Consider the following 15,540-nt stretch of genomic DNA (forward strand, 5'->3'; position numbering starts at 1 on the left):
CTTGCTTCACAGCACAGCCTTCTTCTCACCGCCTTGTGTGCCAGCAGGCCAAGCAGATCTTCATAACGCGGGCAAGGCCTACTTTCCTCACCATCTGACGTCCTCCCTGGGTCTAAAGCAGGGTTTCTCAACCTTGGCAACTTTAAGACGTGTGGACTTCATGCTGGCTGGGGAATTCTGGGAGTTGGTGTCCACACGTCTTAGAAGTTGCCAAGGTTGAGAAACACTGGTCTAAAGGATATGTAGGTCAGCTTTCCTCCAGTTAGGCCCATTTACTCAAGAGTAAAGATAATAAACCCATTCAGGCTTTTTGGTGCCTAGAAAATAAGACGAGTCACCCTCTTATAATAACACGGGAGGTAATTTACTTGGCATCTGTGTCTTCGATAAGCTATCCCTGTGTGATGCAATTCCTCCAGATAATCAGGCATCCCAGCCTTCAAGGTATCACCCTCCACTTCATTATCTGGATGATTGTAAAAAGAGTTCTTCAGTTGGCCAGAGAATGGGATGCACTACATAAGATCTGATTTTGCTTGCTGGGAGCCAGCGGTGGCTGTATTTCTTTGCCAGCTTAAGAAAGGAAACCAGCTTTCTCCGGTCTTTTGGCTTTGTTTAGAGGTGAGTTTTCCACCACAACCTTGGGCAGGGGGCTGGACTAGAAGACCTCAAAGGTCCCTTCCAACACCACCATTCTATGGTTCTCTCTCAGGCCAAGAAGCTTCTCACTTGACTGACCACAGCCTGAATGGAATTGCGCCTGCAAGGGGTTGCGTATTAGACTGGAGCAGAAGTTGCACACAAAACCACATCTTCTGCAAGCCAGGTTTTCTTAACAATGCCTTGATGTGTAAACACACATTAAGCTCTGAATGATGGTTTACAAGTCCAAAGGGCAGGTTTCACCCCTCCCACTGAGTCAGACAAGCTGGCAAGTTGTTGGCTTAAGTGCAACATCCAGTGAAGACAGGCCCAGTTTCCTGGGATTGGAGTGCTCAACCTTGGGTGTTAGAACAACGAGATCTTGCATCGTGTGAATGCACCAGGTGTGAGTCGTTCATCTGAACGGGATGTGCCGCTCTGATCAGGAAGAACATGGCCGCACCCCTCCTGGGATGGACCAACCTAGGGGGATAGCCGCTGCTTTTCAAGATCTTGATTCCAACGAGCTGACACCTGGGAGTATCGGTCAGTCCCTAACTGATACCCAGGTGAGCACGAGCCAGCCTGAACCATCAGTGAAGCAAAGATGCAAATCCAGGATTTCTTGCTGAGGGACTTTAAAACACTAGGTTGCCCCGTCGATGCTGAGCCCGGCATTCAGGTGAAGACCACCTGGTGCTGAGCCCCTGGGATCCAGGGGGTGAGTTCAGCCTCGTGATGTGACCTTTGGTCCAGAGAAAGCGAGAACAAAAGTCCCTGGTCTCGGCTGATACTGCGGGGAAACCTGGCTGCGAAATCGCTTCTTCCCCCTGCTTTTCACCCATGGAGGGCAGGCAGGCCTTCAGAGAAGAGGATCAGGGCCCACTCCTCCCCTCTCAAAGGGGAGAGGACTGGCCACACCTGCTGTTTTGCCCCAGAAGCTGAGTTGCAAAGGCCTCTGCTGTCCAAGAGAGGAGGGGGCCGGATGTCCTGATTCTGCAGCCCCTGCTGATCTTCAAGCATCTTTCTTTAAATACGAGCCCTCCGAAGGCTGCCTGGGTACTCTGATTCAAGCATCCTATCAGTTCAGGCAGGGGCAGGCCTGGCAAGCACACCCCCATTCCGGCAAGCTGCATGCAATCTCAGCCCCCCTCCTTTTAGAGCAACCTTCCCCCAAGCACAATTGCAGAAAATGGGCAGCACACTTTCTCTCCCTTTGAGATGAGGAATGCACCAACAGTGCTCCCTGTCCTAAAATCGGTTCAGCTGGCACTGGGCACAAGAGCCTTTTGAAATTCTCCACCCAAGTGTGACTCACAGCTCACACGGCTGCCATGCCAGGAAAGCCTAAACCCCGACGGAGGAAGAACCATCGAGACCATCACACCAGAAAGGAACCACTTCGAGGCTTCTTGTGATGCAGCAAAGGCCGTGGCGGGGTTTTGCTCAAAACACAAAGTCACCAAGTCCCACCACCGAGCCCACTTTCCATTAAACGGAATGAAAGCGGATGGGGGGGGAAACACTCAGAGGAGGATTTCTCTGCTCAGCATTTAAGCTTTGGAAAAACAAGGTCCCCCCCTCCTTCACCTAGAAGGCAGCACCGAAAATTGCTCGTTTATGTAACTGGACCGCTCAACACATTTGAATCATGGCTTCAGCTACTGCCTCCCCACCACCCGGCCAATGTTATTGCTACCCGCCAGCTGCCCGAGGTCACCCATTAAAGGATGAGAGGAAGTAGCAATAAATGGGGGTAGGAGTACCGAGTATCGTTTCGTGCTGCAGTTATTCCTCCTTGCCATATGAGTGACTTCTTATGCCGGAACTCTCAGTGCCCCTTTAGAAAAGGCAACGACTCTCCTTTTTCATCCTGGAGGAGGTCTCTGCAGGGTCACTAAGAGGACACACTGACTTGATGCCACCCAATCAACCTGTCAAATCCTCCTTTGCCCTGAGCTTCACTCCCAATGACTTCAGGGGCTCTGCAATTCGTGGGTCTCCTGTCCAGGGCCTAACCGGGAGGGAGCCAGCTCAGCTTCTTCAAGATCAGCCAGCCAGGGTTGCAACTAACCCGATCTGGAAAGACTTCTGTGAGCCAAGCTCACCTTTTGATGACCTTGGGGACAGCCGAAGCCAGGGGTGTCTGCTCACAGATGCCATCTTGACTTTTCTGACCACACTCTGCAGACACCCCTGGTCAAGGCACACCCGGAATGGCGGGACCCGGACTTGTCCGAGATGCCTTTATCCCTTCGCAGTCTAGGCTGCCGACTGGACTCTTCCGCCGATCGTCCCGGCCTTGTCAGAAGGGAGCAGGGTGGGCAGATCCACGCCGCAGCTGCTCCCCGGCAGGTCTTAGCGGGCACCCCGGCGATCTCCGTTGGTTGGTCCTGAAAACGAAAAGGAGAGGGCGCTCTCTGGGCACGTGCAGAGTGTCCTTTCGGGAAGCCTTCCGGGAGGAGCTGCCGAGGCCGCGGGAGCCGGCGGGCCCGGGAGGGGAGGGGAGGGGGAGGGGGCCCAATGCGCAGAGGGCAGGAGGGACCCGCCCGGGGGGGGGAAGGAGGCGGGGTCAGTTGCCTGGAGACGCTGTACACAATGGGGGCCGGAGGGGGAAGGAAGCGCCCGCCTTGCTGCCCTGCTCAGTGCTGGGCTGCTCCCGCGGGCGTCTCTACGGTCCGCCTCGCGGTAGGTCTCTCTGCGGTCCGCCTCCAGGTGGGTGGCCCCGTCCCGCGCAGGATCGAGGGGGGCGAGCGCCCGCAGGAGATCCCCGCCTCCTCGCGCCCCGGGGCTCCGTTCGCGCCCCGCGCTCGCTTGCAAGCGCCGCACCTGCCTTCTCCGTCATCGCCCCCCGCGCCCCGCGCAGGGTGAGGCCGGGGTCGCTTTGGGGGCCGGGCGCCGGGCGGCCGGTGAGGCGCGTCTTGCCACCGCAGCCCCCGGGGAAGAGACTCCCTCCGGCCCCGGCACTCCCCCGCGATCGGGGGGGCGCGGCGGGAGAGCCGCCCCGCAAGCTCCGGCTCGCCGCCCCCGAGCCCCTCCGCGTCCCTAGGGCGGGGCAGCGCGGGCGGTCCCAACCCCGGCGCCCCCCCGCCGCCCCGGGTCTGACGCGCGGCTTCAGCTGCCGGCTCCGACCTAGGTTAGGTCGCCCGACCCGGGCTCGACTGCGACTCAGGTCCCCCGCGCCCCTGGATTCCCCCGGCAGCCCCGAGAGGCGGACTGGCGGAGTGCGACGGCGGGGGCGGGGCGGGGGCTTGAACCCGGGCTCCCGGCTCTTCCGTCCGCCCCGCCACCACCGCCCCGCTTTCCGCCAGGCGAGCCCTGTCCGCGGGAGAGACGCCGCAGTCGCCCGTTCCGCGACGTTTCACAGACCTGGGCGGTCACTCGAACAGAATAGCTGGTCAATAAACTGGACCAAGGCATTAAATAAATATGTGCCATGGAAGCACCGCATCGATTTATTAGATGTACTGGTCCATTTGAGTCGTGGCGAGGACCACCTAGCTGATTCCCGGCAGTTACTCCCACAGTTCCTTCCCGCCCTGCTCATCACAACAACCCTGTGAGGTAGGCAGGGCTACCAGAGAGTGACTGGCCCAAAGTCACCCTGGGACTCTCCGCCGGCAGAGAGGAGACTTGAACCTGGGTCCCTCCCACCCCCCACTTCCAGACCAACCCCTTCTAGACTTCACCACCACCCACCCTGTCTGGTTTCCAGGCCTGCCTGTCTTTCCAAAGAGGGTCTTTTTTTTAATTGACTCCTCCACCCCCCTGCCCGCCCCCCCATTGCCAAGGGTTTGGAAAGGCAAAGCGGAACTTCAGTGAAAACACGCTCACCGATCAGTGCCAGCTGGCAATGATGGGTTTGCACCCAAGACACATGGAGGGCCCCAGCCTTGCAGGATGGCTGGCCAACGGGCCTGGATCCTGCGCTAAGAGACAGGTGGCTCTCCCACTTGAATGGGACTTTTCTAGAGTCGGGGTGTAAAGGGGGTTCAACCCTGGGCAGTTGATTGGCCAGCCACCTCCTCCTCCTCCTCCTCCTCCTCCTCTTGATGTCGCTGCAGAGCTACCAGACAGATTGCGCCGCCTAGCAGAGATGTCCACAGATGTCTGGGTAGGGTCTTGGCGACCCCACCGGCCAAGAGGACCGATCGCGGCCCTTTACAGCAGCCCCGGACCCAAGTATGGCCTTCCGACCAATGTGGGTGAGCATCGCCTTTCTGCAAAAAGGAGGCGCCCTGTTGTCTCGTCCCCCAGGGTCCTCCTGCCCAGGAAGCGAGAAACAGCCCTGGCCCACCTCGCAAGGGCAGTGCCCCCCCTTGTAAAAGCTCCAAAGGAGCTGAAGAAGAGCTCCCCCCTCCCACTTCCCTTCGCCTCTCCGTCTGGTGGCCTTTAAAAGGGGGCCTGAGACGTTTTATTTCATTTCTGGGTTGCTGTACAATCTGGTCAGGCCCCCGCCACTCTTATTTTGCCGACAGCTCCAGCAGCTTTAAATCACCCTGGATGGAAAAGCGCTTGGCCCTGTCCCATCAGGTTTGCTCATGGGGGGTCAAAAAAGTCAAGAGGGCAGCCACAACCCACACAATCGAAGCTTCAGTCCCGTGGTCTCAGCCCACCAACTTTATTTTTTGGACATTCCCCCCCCCCTTTCCATGGATGCCCCTGTATCCCAGGATGTGGTTTTAAATGTATGGCTGTTTTAGGGGGGATATTTGTTTAACGGGGCTAAATGTTAATTTTATTCAGTGGATTGGTCATTATTGTGGGATTTGTTTTATTTGGTGCTGCACCTTGGTAAAAGCTTAAAATCAGTAATTATAATCCTATTATTGTTAATGTCATCGTTCTCATTTTTTATATATTTAAAAGTTATATATAGCTCACAACAGTTATATAAAACCTACCAAAGCAAATCCAAGTTGCTGTTATATTCTGTACTGGCTGGGAGAGACAACGCAGATGCACCGGGCCCTTTTCAGCTGCCAGGTTTCCCAGCGCACAACCAAGTCTGGTGTGGGTCAGCCTCACGCCTTTCCTCCAGCCTCATGGGGACTCTTTCAGATGACTGGACATCTGCCCACAAACAGCTTCAGTCCCAGTGATTTCTTTGATTTCAGGACCTCTTCTTTCTTTATTTTATTTTATTGATTTTTATTTTTATCCTGCCTTAATTATTTTTTATGAATAACTCAAGGCGGCAAACATACCTAAAACTCCTTCCTCCTCCTATTTTCCCACAACAACAACCCTGTGAGGTGGGTTGGGCTGAGAGAGAGTGACTAGCCCAAGGTCACCCAGCTGGCTTTTATGCCTCAGGCAGGACTAGAACTCACAGCCTTCTGGTTTCTAGCCCAGTACATTAACCACTAGACCAAACTGAGTTTTCCAGATACTGGAAATAAAAGAGGTGGCAGTGGGCAGTTTTCAGCTCATCTCCTCAAAGCTGGTGTAGGATAGTTCCTAAGACCCTAAAAACTTTAAAATGGGGGACTGATGCAGCCTGTGGGGTGGGCCATCCTCCCAAGGAAAGGAGGCTTAAAAGGTTGGCACTGTTTTAAGGGCTTGCTTGAAAGAAACAAGGGTGACTGGCAGAGATACCCTCCCTTGGAAGTTTAGAATGGTGTTTCTCAACCTCAGCACCTTTAAGATGTATGGACCTCAACTCCCAAAATTCCCCATTCTGGCTGGGGAATTCTGGCTGGGGAATTCTGGGAGTTGAAGTCCATACATCTTAAAGTTGCTGAGATTGAGAAACACTGGTTTAGAACATGATTCAGCAGGAGGTTTGATTCCATCCCTGGACAGGGAAAAACCTCTAAAACTGTATGCTTTAGACAGGAACTTTTTATCCAACTATCAACAAGTGGAACTTCCTGCCACAGAATATTTTGATGGTTAGTGGCACAACAGGATACCCAATTAAAACAAACTAACAAAACCCAGATTGCACCCGGAGGAAGTATTTCCCAGCGTCTGCAACAAACAGAAAATTCCTGATTCCTAACACGGCTTGTCTCTTCTTGTTCAAGGGCCAGCCACCTTCTTGCCCATCCTGTGGCCCTTACCGTGTCCCAGTGGGCAGTGAGAAGGCCAGGAGACCACACCTGCATATCTTCCTCAGCTCAATAGGCTCTCGATAACCTCTTTCTCCTCCTCACAGGTTACCAGCAGCATGATCCGTCGCGCTACCGGGCGCCAGCCTTCAGCTTCGGCAGCCGACGTTTCCAGATGCTGGAGAGCTGCTCTCCTGGGCCGGGCTACATGGTTCCCACCAACGTGACCATGAGAGGCAAAAATGGGATCCCCGCCTTCTCCATCTACGGGCGCCCCAGAGACGTGGCGTCTTTTCGGACCCCAGGGCCAGGTCAGTCTTGGGATGGGGGTGCCAAAAAGTTCTAGGCCGCCTTCTCCGCAGGGGGTGGCAAGGGTGGGGGGAGTCAACAGGTGCTTATGTGTCCCCTTTCTTAACATCATCTCCTAATTGGAGATCGGTTTGTACCCCACCCTCTTGGGCACCTTTCCCCACCATGCTTTTGGGGATTCACTGCTGGAGAGGAATGGATTAGGGCAGTGTTTCTCAGCCTTGGCGACTTCAAGACATCTGGACTTCAACTCCCAGAATTCCCCAGCCAGCATTGAAGTCCACACATCTTAACGTCGCCAAGGTTGAGAAACACTGGATTAGGGTAATCCATAACGCTCCTAACCCATCATTGCACACCTTCCGGATTGCTCAGAGGACCTTTTGCATAAGGTTCTTTTTGAAAATGTTACCAAAAAAAAATTATTTATCATATTTTTATCACCGCCCATCTCCTGCACAAGGAGGGACCCTGGGCAGTTCCCAGGAAAAATAATTTAAAATTCAGTAAAAATCATAAATAATACCAATAATCAATAAATATATAAAATATAGTCAAATCCAAGTAACGGCAGATCTAATTCAGTCCATAAGCCGGTAAGGCCGGTCCCGGGCAGGACTAGGGAACCAGCCCGCCCCAAGAATGGCTATTCCTCTCTCCACTTCAAGCTTGGTGGCAAAACCAGGTCTTCAATTTTCTTCTGAAGTCCAGGAGAGGGCTAACCTCACTTCTGGGGGAAGGATGAATTATCAGCGTATCCACAAATCCTTAAGATTAAGGTGGAAAGGTATAGCTTCAAAAGGAACAACACTTGCAGGAAAGTAAGTGGGGAAAAAAAAAAAAGACCGACTGGAAGCAGCCATAACATTTCAAACAAGAACGCTCCCTGCAAGAATTGTTCCCATGGAGCGGGCTGTCTGGGTGAGCCTTGTGGAATATTATGGTCTGCCACTGCTTTGGTCACAGAGAGGTTGACCGAGGAAGGACAGCCAAGCCAGGAAAATTGGTTTTAGGAGTCGGAGAGAAAGATTAAAGAGGGGCCAACTGTGTTCCGACTCCCTTAAGCGGGAAGGAGGTGTTGGCACGTGGGCGTCTGCAGGGAGGAGTAAAAAAAACTACAGGTGGTGTTGATGCCTGTGAAAAAGGGGTGAGGGTTCAGTGGTAGGATGGTGGCCACCATCTTGCCTTTTTAACCCCTCCACCTGCCGATGCCCCCAGATTGGGTCTGTCCAAGGAAGATGTCAACAGGAAGAAAACACAGGATGCTGCAAGGATTTCTTAACGTGTTCTTTATAAACAGCATGTTAATCTCTGGTAATTCTGCGTGTTTTTCCTCCATGGTTTCCAGCAGGTGCTTCTGCCTTGGAGTTGTTTGTGCAGTGAAGGCAAAATCTTGGGGGCCAAGGGCCCCACTGCTGCCCCCAAGGCCTTTTTTCTATATTAACAGCAGTCGGGCAGAAAAGGTTTTGCGAAGGGCTGCAAGTTTCCTATCTCAGCTTTCCTGATTATCTCCTGAGCTGAGCCCAGCTCTTAGACCGAAGAGAATTCCGCCTTTTCTTTCGTTCACAGGTCGCTATTCCCCGGAGAAAGCTGGGAAGTTGGCTTACCCGTGTGCCCCGAATTACTCGCTGGCTTCGCGGACGAGGGACTTCCAGAACGACCAGACTCCAGGTGAGAGAAAGAAGGCGCACGGCTGGGGTCCTGCAATAGCCCAGGCCACTGAATAGCCAGCTGCCTTTTGGCCTTGTTGCCCAAGCGGCTAGTCCATAGTTAAGCGTGCTGAACAAACCCAAAACATCAGGTGAATTGACACGTGTTAAGCTCCTCCCCCAGGCCCTAGCAAATTCCCTCCCCTACGCTCAGAGGATCTCCATAATCCAGCTTCAGCTTCAGCTTCTTCCAGAAACCTGACGTTAGCCCTTCGACGCAGTCCAGGCAAGAAGCACAAATCATACTAACACTACCTTTCTTGCAAGGTTACATTAACAGAATCTTGCAAGACTGAAAGCATTTCTCTCCTTCTCTCCTTTTACTGTCTGGAAAACTAGGGAGGGTCCCTTCTGAAATGCTTCCCATGCCCCCTCTCCTTCTGTGGACTGAGATCCCTTTTACACAATGCTTGTCCAGTCTGTGGCTCTCCCTCCTGTCTCCCAAGGTCATTCCCACAGACCATGACGTCTGGCTTGCTCGGTTCCAGCTAGATTGGATTTTTTTGTTTCTGAACAATTTTTCACTCAAGTTGTGGTTAATTTAATTTAATTAATTTATTAGATTTGTTGTGACCACCCACTCCAGAAGGCTCAGGGCAGCTTGCAAACTCCCAAGAGAGAGTAAAAACAATTAAAGCAGTTAAAAACCTCATAAACGGGCAGCAAAATCATGGACTAAAAAAACTAGGGCATGTTTCTCAACCTTGGCCACTTTGAGACGGGTGGACTTCAACTCCCAGAATTCCCCAGCCAGAATGGGGAATTTTGGGAGTTGAGGTCCATACATCTTAAAGGTGCTGAGGTTGAGAAACACCATTCTAAACTTCCAAGGGAGGGTATCTCTGCCAGTCACCCTTGTTTCTTTCAAGCAAGCCCTTAAAACAGTGCCAACCTTTTAAGCCTCCTTTCCTTTCCATGCTGGCTGGGGAATTCTGGGAGTTGAAGCCCACCCGTCTTAAAGTGGCCAAGGTTGATAAACACTGAACTAGAGCAATAAAGGTAAAGGTAAAGGTTTCCCTTGACGTAAAGTCCAGTCGTGTCCGACTCTAGGGGGCGGTGCTCATCTCCGTTTCAAAGCCTTGGAGCCGGCGTTGTCCATAGGACACTTCCGGGTCATGTGGCCAGCATGACTCACGGAACGCCGTTACCTTCCCGCCGAAGCGGTACCAATTAATCTACTCACATTTGCATAGTGCAAATAGTGCAAAAATACGGCAGCCCCCCCGCCACCCAATAGATCACATCCCCATGAACCCAGGCCTGGGAACAGAGCCAGGTCTTAAAGGCTTTGTGCACCCAAGGAGGGAGGGGGCCACCCACGTCTCGGGGGGGTGCTGTTCCAGAGAGCAGGAGCAGTGATGGAGAAGGCCCCTTCCTGGCAGCATTCAGCCGAAGGGACCTGGAGCGCACCTGCCCTGCCTGAAGGTGCCAGCCGCTTCACTTCCTCTCCTGTCCTTGGTGATGGAGAGCGAGCAGAGGGTGCTCCTCATGGAAGGGCACCATGTTTTCTCTCGTGGCTTGCCTCGCGGACTCGGGCAGGGGGGCTGCACAGCGCCCTTCCAGGTCTGGTCGAGCCGGTTCAGCTCTCGCACAGGGGCATCCACCCACTTTGCCACCCTCCCGCCCAAACCCTGAATGTTCCTCTCAGTAGCTTCTCCCCTCGTGTCCCACCAGGGCCCGCAGCCTACATCCTCCCTCCGATGATTGGGCCCAAGGTGATCGGCAAGAGCTCTGCCCCCAATTACTCCATTTTTGGACGCAGCGCCATCGGCAGCTTCTATGAGGACCTCAGCAGGGTAGGATGACTGGTTACGGGTTGAGAATCCAGGAATGGGGCACCCTCCCCACCCCACCCCACCTCCAACACCCGAGCATGGCCAGAGTTCTTGGATAGGAGACCACCAGGGTGTTCCAAAGCTGCAGGCCAGTCTGGGAATCAGAAAAGGGAACTGCAAAGCAATTTGCGCTGTGGCCGAGGAAATTCTACCGGAGCAGTAAGACCAACTCTCAAAACAAAAGCCTGCTGGCGTGCCAATTCCTGGGGTGGAGGTTGGGTGCTGGACAGCAAAGTAGAAGACCGCTTGGCTGGGCAGCTGATTCATCCCACAGATCAGCCAACCTGCCCTCAAAACAGGCTTTCATGGGCAGCCATCCCGGCCACCCAGTCGGGGGTGGCCTTCTGTCCAAACCACCTGCCACGGGGTTGAAGCACTGCACAGGCCCTTTGCAGGGCAGGCGGTTTTGATGTTCGATCTTCCTCCTCCCGCAGACCCCGGGACCCTGCAATTACCGCGTGGTGGACACTGGTATCTACAAGAACCGTCCCCCACATTACAGCATCCTCGCCCGCAACATGCTCCCGGGGGATACCACGGTGATTCCAGGCCCTGGGGCCTACAGTCCAGAGAAGGTGAGGGCGTGCCAAGGGGCCTCTGAGGGGCTCCTGTGCAGCTAAGGGGTAATGGGAGCCAGTGGGAGGGGGGTATCCTCTGAATCAGTACAGGTAGTCCTGACGTAACAACCACAGTTGGGACCAGAATTCCGGTTGCTAAGCAAAGCGGTCATTAAGTGAATCCGCCCCACTTTTATGACCTTTTTTGCAGTGGCCATTAAGCAAATCGCTGTTGGCATTAAGCGGACCACATGATCATTAAGCAAATCATGTCGTTAGGGTTAAGTCGTTTTTTTCAGCACCATTGTAAGTCTGAACCATCACTAAATGAATGGTGGTTAAGCAAGGACTACCTGTACTTAATTTCAGTCATTTCCTTCCTTGCCCTTCACCAATATGTATATTATTTATTTATTTGTTTGTTTGTTTTCAAATTTCTATTACCACCCATCTCCCCCAAAAAGGACTCTGGGAGGTTTACAATAAAATTATCCTTTAAAAACCCCAGCACATAAAATTACAAAATCAACATCCACAATACTAAAATAATAAAAATAAAAATAAAAATCCAAGTGGGAGAATTTCCATTCAGTGAGGAGAAGTCTACGTCACCAGCCACCCCCAGGAAGAACTATTGCCCTTCCTGGGGGTATGTCTGCAAACATTTGCATAGCTGCAGACATCCTCTTTTCCCTATCGAGTGGGGGCCGTGGAAATTCAGTTCACAGGGTTGTTTGAGGCAGAGGGGCTGGGCTGCCAGGACTGGTGTGTGCCAGGCTGTTCTTCTCCATCTCCGCCATCATCCTTCCTGGCTGGACAGGGAAGGAAACCGCATGCTCGGCCTTTTGTTTGGCTCCCAAACCTGTCAGAGGAGGAGCAAGCGAGGGCAGGATGGCACTGGCGAAGGAGTCTGCAGGCAAGCAGCACAGACGCAGCCCCTTCCAGGGTGTGCAAAACAGGGTCTCAGGTTGCAGCTGGATGGCGGAGGGTAGATCAGCCCCTCCCTTCCCTGGATGGGGAAGCTGGAGAGAGGGACCCCCTTCCAGACGGGGTGGCCGCAGAGCGTGGTCCAAAAAGGCCAGGTGGTGGTTGCAATGGAGCGGTGGAGCTCTGCCTGCTTCGCAGGTGCAGTGCAGAGGTGGATTTCAACTGCACCATCACGACCCCCATCGCAACCTTCTAGACGACACCTGGGAGCGCTCCTGCTGCCGGGGCACCCACAGTGGGTTATAAGAAGTCAAGAGCGCCAGGCGTGGCTTCCAAACTCATACCACCTATGGGTCAGAGACGCAGAGCATCTCCATACCCACAGCCTGTCGCTCAGGAAACTTGAAGCGGGGCGAGAACCCCCATCAGGCACCCACCTGCACTCCCTCCGCTGCCCCCCAAGGAGAGTGACTGGGGAGGGGCGGATTCTGCTGATCTGCACGGTGGGAGAGAAACGCAGCTGGAGGAACCCACCGGGCGCTGTCCTTCAGTTGTGCTGCATTAAATTAATCAGGGCAGCCGTATTCGCTGGAATTGTTTCCGAGGAAGGAGAGGGCTCCGCCATAACCCGTTTTCCTGCCAGTGCATGGACTAGTGGCTTGCGCCCTGGGTTGGCTGCACCACAGCGGGCTGCCAGCAGTCCTGAAATTTCTGCCAAGGTGGCATTGGCCCCCATGCCTGCAGACCTCGCTCCCGTGGAGTGGAGCCACTGGCAAAGGCTCCAGTCTGGCAGGATTCACACAACCCCCTGATCAGGGCAGTTAAAGCCTAGCCTAGCAAGTGCATTTGCCCCAAATGTTCCAGCTCAATTAGGGTTACATTGGGTTCATTCTGTGCGTGGATGCGGCTTAGTGTGTTGTGTGAGTCCAGACCACTTGAGCTGGTAGCTCATGATATTGCACAAACTCAAAACTGGGTCAATTCAGTAATCAGTTACTAAGATGGAGAAGCAGGGTTTGCGTGTCTGAACCAACACAGGGAGACAGACCTACCGCACATGTGTTTTTAAATTAGCGTCCCCCACTTTGGGTCCTCTGACAGCTGGGGTCCCAGCACATCTGGAAGACATTGGTTTGGGGGAGGGAGAGTTAGGCCTTCAGCTGTGCAGCCATCCAAGTCATTCCCAGATGCCAGTAAAACCATACATAGCACTCATAATACAAAGAGCAGACACAATAACTTTATCCATATAGGACAAAAACTCTCGTGTCTGTTTGATACTTGGTAACCTTTAACTGGGCGAAACGGTGCGTTGTGAGGCAATAATTTTTGAACCAAGGTACCTGAAATGGGCTAACTTACAGAATATGCCCAAAATCCGGGACCCAGGACTCCTGTGGGATTGAAATTTGGCAAGTTTTATAAACGTTTTATAACATAAAAATCATCATAAAACATTTTATGACGTAATACAAATGGCCATAAAGCATTTCCTGTGGTCAACCCCTGATGTTTGGCTGGGCTATACAGTTCAGCCTGGGCTCCTTTCAAGGCAGAGACATCTCTGGGTGTCTCCCCGAATTTTTAAGAACTTTCCCAGTGAAGGCAGGACTTTAGAAACTCCCTGCCACTGTTGAAGGCACTGAGGAATCTGGTAAGGAAATACCTCTGAAACGATGACCCGACAGGCCATGGGTTGTCTAGTTAATAATAATGGCAGAGGCAATAAAAGGTGAATTGGTGATGCTAAGGCAAACTTGGTGTCCACCTGAACTGCACAGTGACCAGGCCCAAGGATTACATGTACACTGTGACCTCCTCGGGCAAATTATGCCATTGGGATCATTTGCACGATGATGCCAGGAGGCATGGTATGCCATTTGCCCACCCCATGGATGCCTGTGGTGCACCATCCCCTCCAAAGGGGAGTATTATTGATGCCATGCCCAGCTGAATTCAGAACTGCACCAGCAGCGCCAAGTCGCTTTAAGCACACCCAGTGCTAAATCCACTTGCAAAAGTTTTTGGGCTACGAAGAAGCGAGTTAAAGCATTTCAAGGTGCCCGTCATGCTCTTGCGGCAAGCAGAACGGGAAAAGGAGCATTGTGGTCCTTTCAGGGGTGTCTGCACAGCCCCCGCCTTGACTTATTGGACCACGTCCTGCAGACGCCCCTGACTCATTTCTGAAAGGCTGCTTCTTAAGATCTCTTTCCAAAGGAAACCTGAAGCCTTGCATCACTTGGAAGCCCTCTGCTGTGCACGCATTTAAAGGACTTCACTGCTCAGTTTTAAAAAAAGGACATAAAAACAGCTGGGGAAAGGAAGTCCACATTTCTGCATATTTTGCCAAGAAAAGCATCTGAGTAAACAGTTGTACCCAGTTCTCTATCAGTGGAAGGCAGAGGGGCCTTACATTCACAGTACCCTAGTTTATTTACCGCTGCGGTAGCTGGCCGCACTGAACAGGGCCTTTAGCCAAGCAGCAGAGGGGCTGGTTACTATGTGGATGGGAGACCCCTAGGAAATCCCCGATTGTAGGCCAGATTGGGAAGAGATTAAAAAAAAAAGACATTTTGGAAGGGAAATCCCACACTCCTTCCATATGGTTGTCAAAGAAAATTGCATGTTCATTTAGTATCCAGGAGTCAAGCTTGCCTTAAAAGTGACTTTACTATATTTACTGCAGCTTTTCCTAAGTCAGTGCCTGGCACAAGTGTGGATTTCCATCTTCTGCGAGGCTCTGGGGTAGGTTTCTAGGCCCAGTTTTCTTCTCTCCCCTGAGAGTAATGCTGCCTTTTTCCTTTTCTCCCCGCTCCACCCCCCCAAATCCCACAGCACACTCAGCTCCGTGGCTTGACCTTCGGGATCCGCCACTCGGACTACGTGGCTCCTCTGATTGTGGACGTGGCGGATTAGGCCACTTCTGGGGCGGGCTGGACAAGAAGCCGTTGTTTGCAAACGCCGGATCTCGGATCGATGCTTTGTGGGGTTCCTGTTTGGGGCAGGGGGGTAGTGCTGGGCAGAAGCGCGGGAGGCTTGGATGGGTTTTCAAGAGGGGGGCCACAAGGAGGGGGCTCAGGGACCCCCAGTTCCCCTTGGAAGATGGGGCAGCTGCAGCTTCCGGGCCCTCCCACTGCTCAGACCCTTTGCCAGATTGCTCCGCTAGGGCAGACGGGCGGCAGCAAGGCAAGGAGAGGGGGCATTCGGAAACCCACTTCACCCACTGGCATCCCACAGCGCCGATCAGCATTCTGCACAGGCTTCTGCAGGGTGGGGTCAAAAAAGTCAAGATGGTGGCCACAATGGTGGAATTAAAGCTCCGCATAGCTTCAATTGCACAGTCAGACCACCAACTTCACTTTTTTGCCCTTATCCTACGGATGCCCCTGGCACTCTTCTCCAATTCTGTGACTGAAAGCGCCAGAGTGAATGGCGCAAGTCAGATATTTACCTGGCATTGCAAAACTTACTCTGCTTCAGCTTTCTGACCACTGGAACTCTTCACCAG

The 15,540-nt window shown here is 53.1% G+C and overlaps 1 protein-coding gene across 1 annotated transcript; it reads left to right on the forward strand.

The window, feature by feature from the left end:
• Positions 1-4,727: 4,727 nt before the first annotated feature.
• Positions 4,728-14,948, forward strand: CIMAP1B (ciliary microtubule associated protein 1B). The gene is made up of 6 exons (XM_063308780.1): positions 4,728-4,847; positions 6,803-7,006; positions 8,574-8,675; positions 10,388-10,509; positions 10,983-11,123; positions 14,868-14,948. The coding sequence occupies exons 1-6, from the start codon at positions 4,739-4,741 to the stop codon at positions 14,946-14,948; spliced, it is 759 nt and encodes a 252-aa protein (XP_063164850.1). The 5' UTR covers positions 4,728-4,738.
• Positions 14,949-15,540: the final 592 nt, after the last annotated feature.

This window comes from Candoia aspera, chromosome 7 (assembly GCF_035149785.1).
Source record: "Candoia aspera isolate rCanAsp1 chromosome 7, rCanAsp1.hap2, whole genome shotgun sequence".
Classification (NCBI taxonomy): Eukaryota; Metazoa; Chordata; class Lepidosauria; order Squamata; family Boidae; genus Candoia; species Candoia aspera.

Excerpts from the sequence above, each read along its gene's own strand:
- CIMAP1B (XM_063308780.1), top strand. The coding sequence starts at position 4,739 with ATGTCCACAGATGTCTGGGTAGGGTCTTGGCGACCCCACCGGCCAAGA. Across the intron at positions 4,848-6,802 it reads TGGCCTTCCGACCAATGTGG|GTTACCAGCAGCATGATCCG; the intron begins GTGAGCATCGCC and ends TCCTCCTCACAG. Across the intron at positions 8,676-10,387 it reads CCAGAACGACCAGACTCCAG|GGCCCGCAGCCTACATCCTC; the intron begins GTGAGAGAAAGA and ends GTGTCCCACCAG.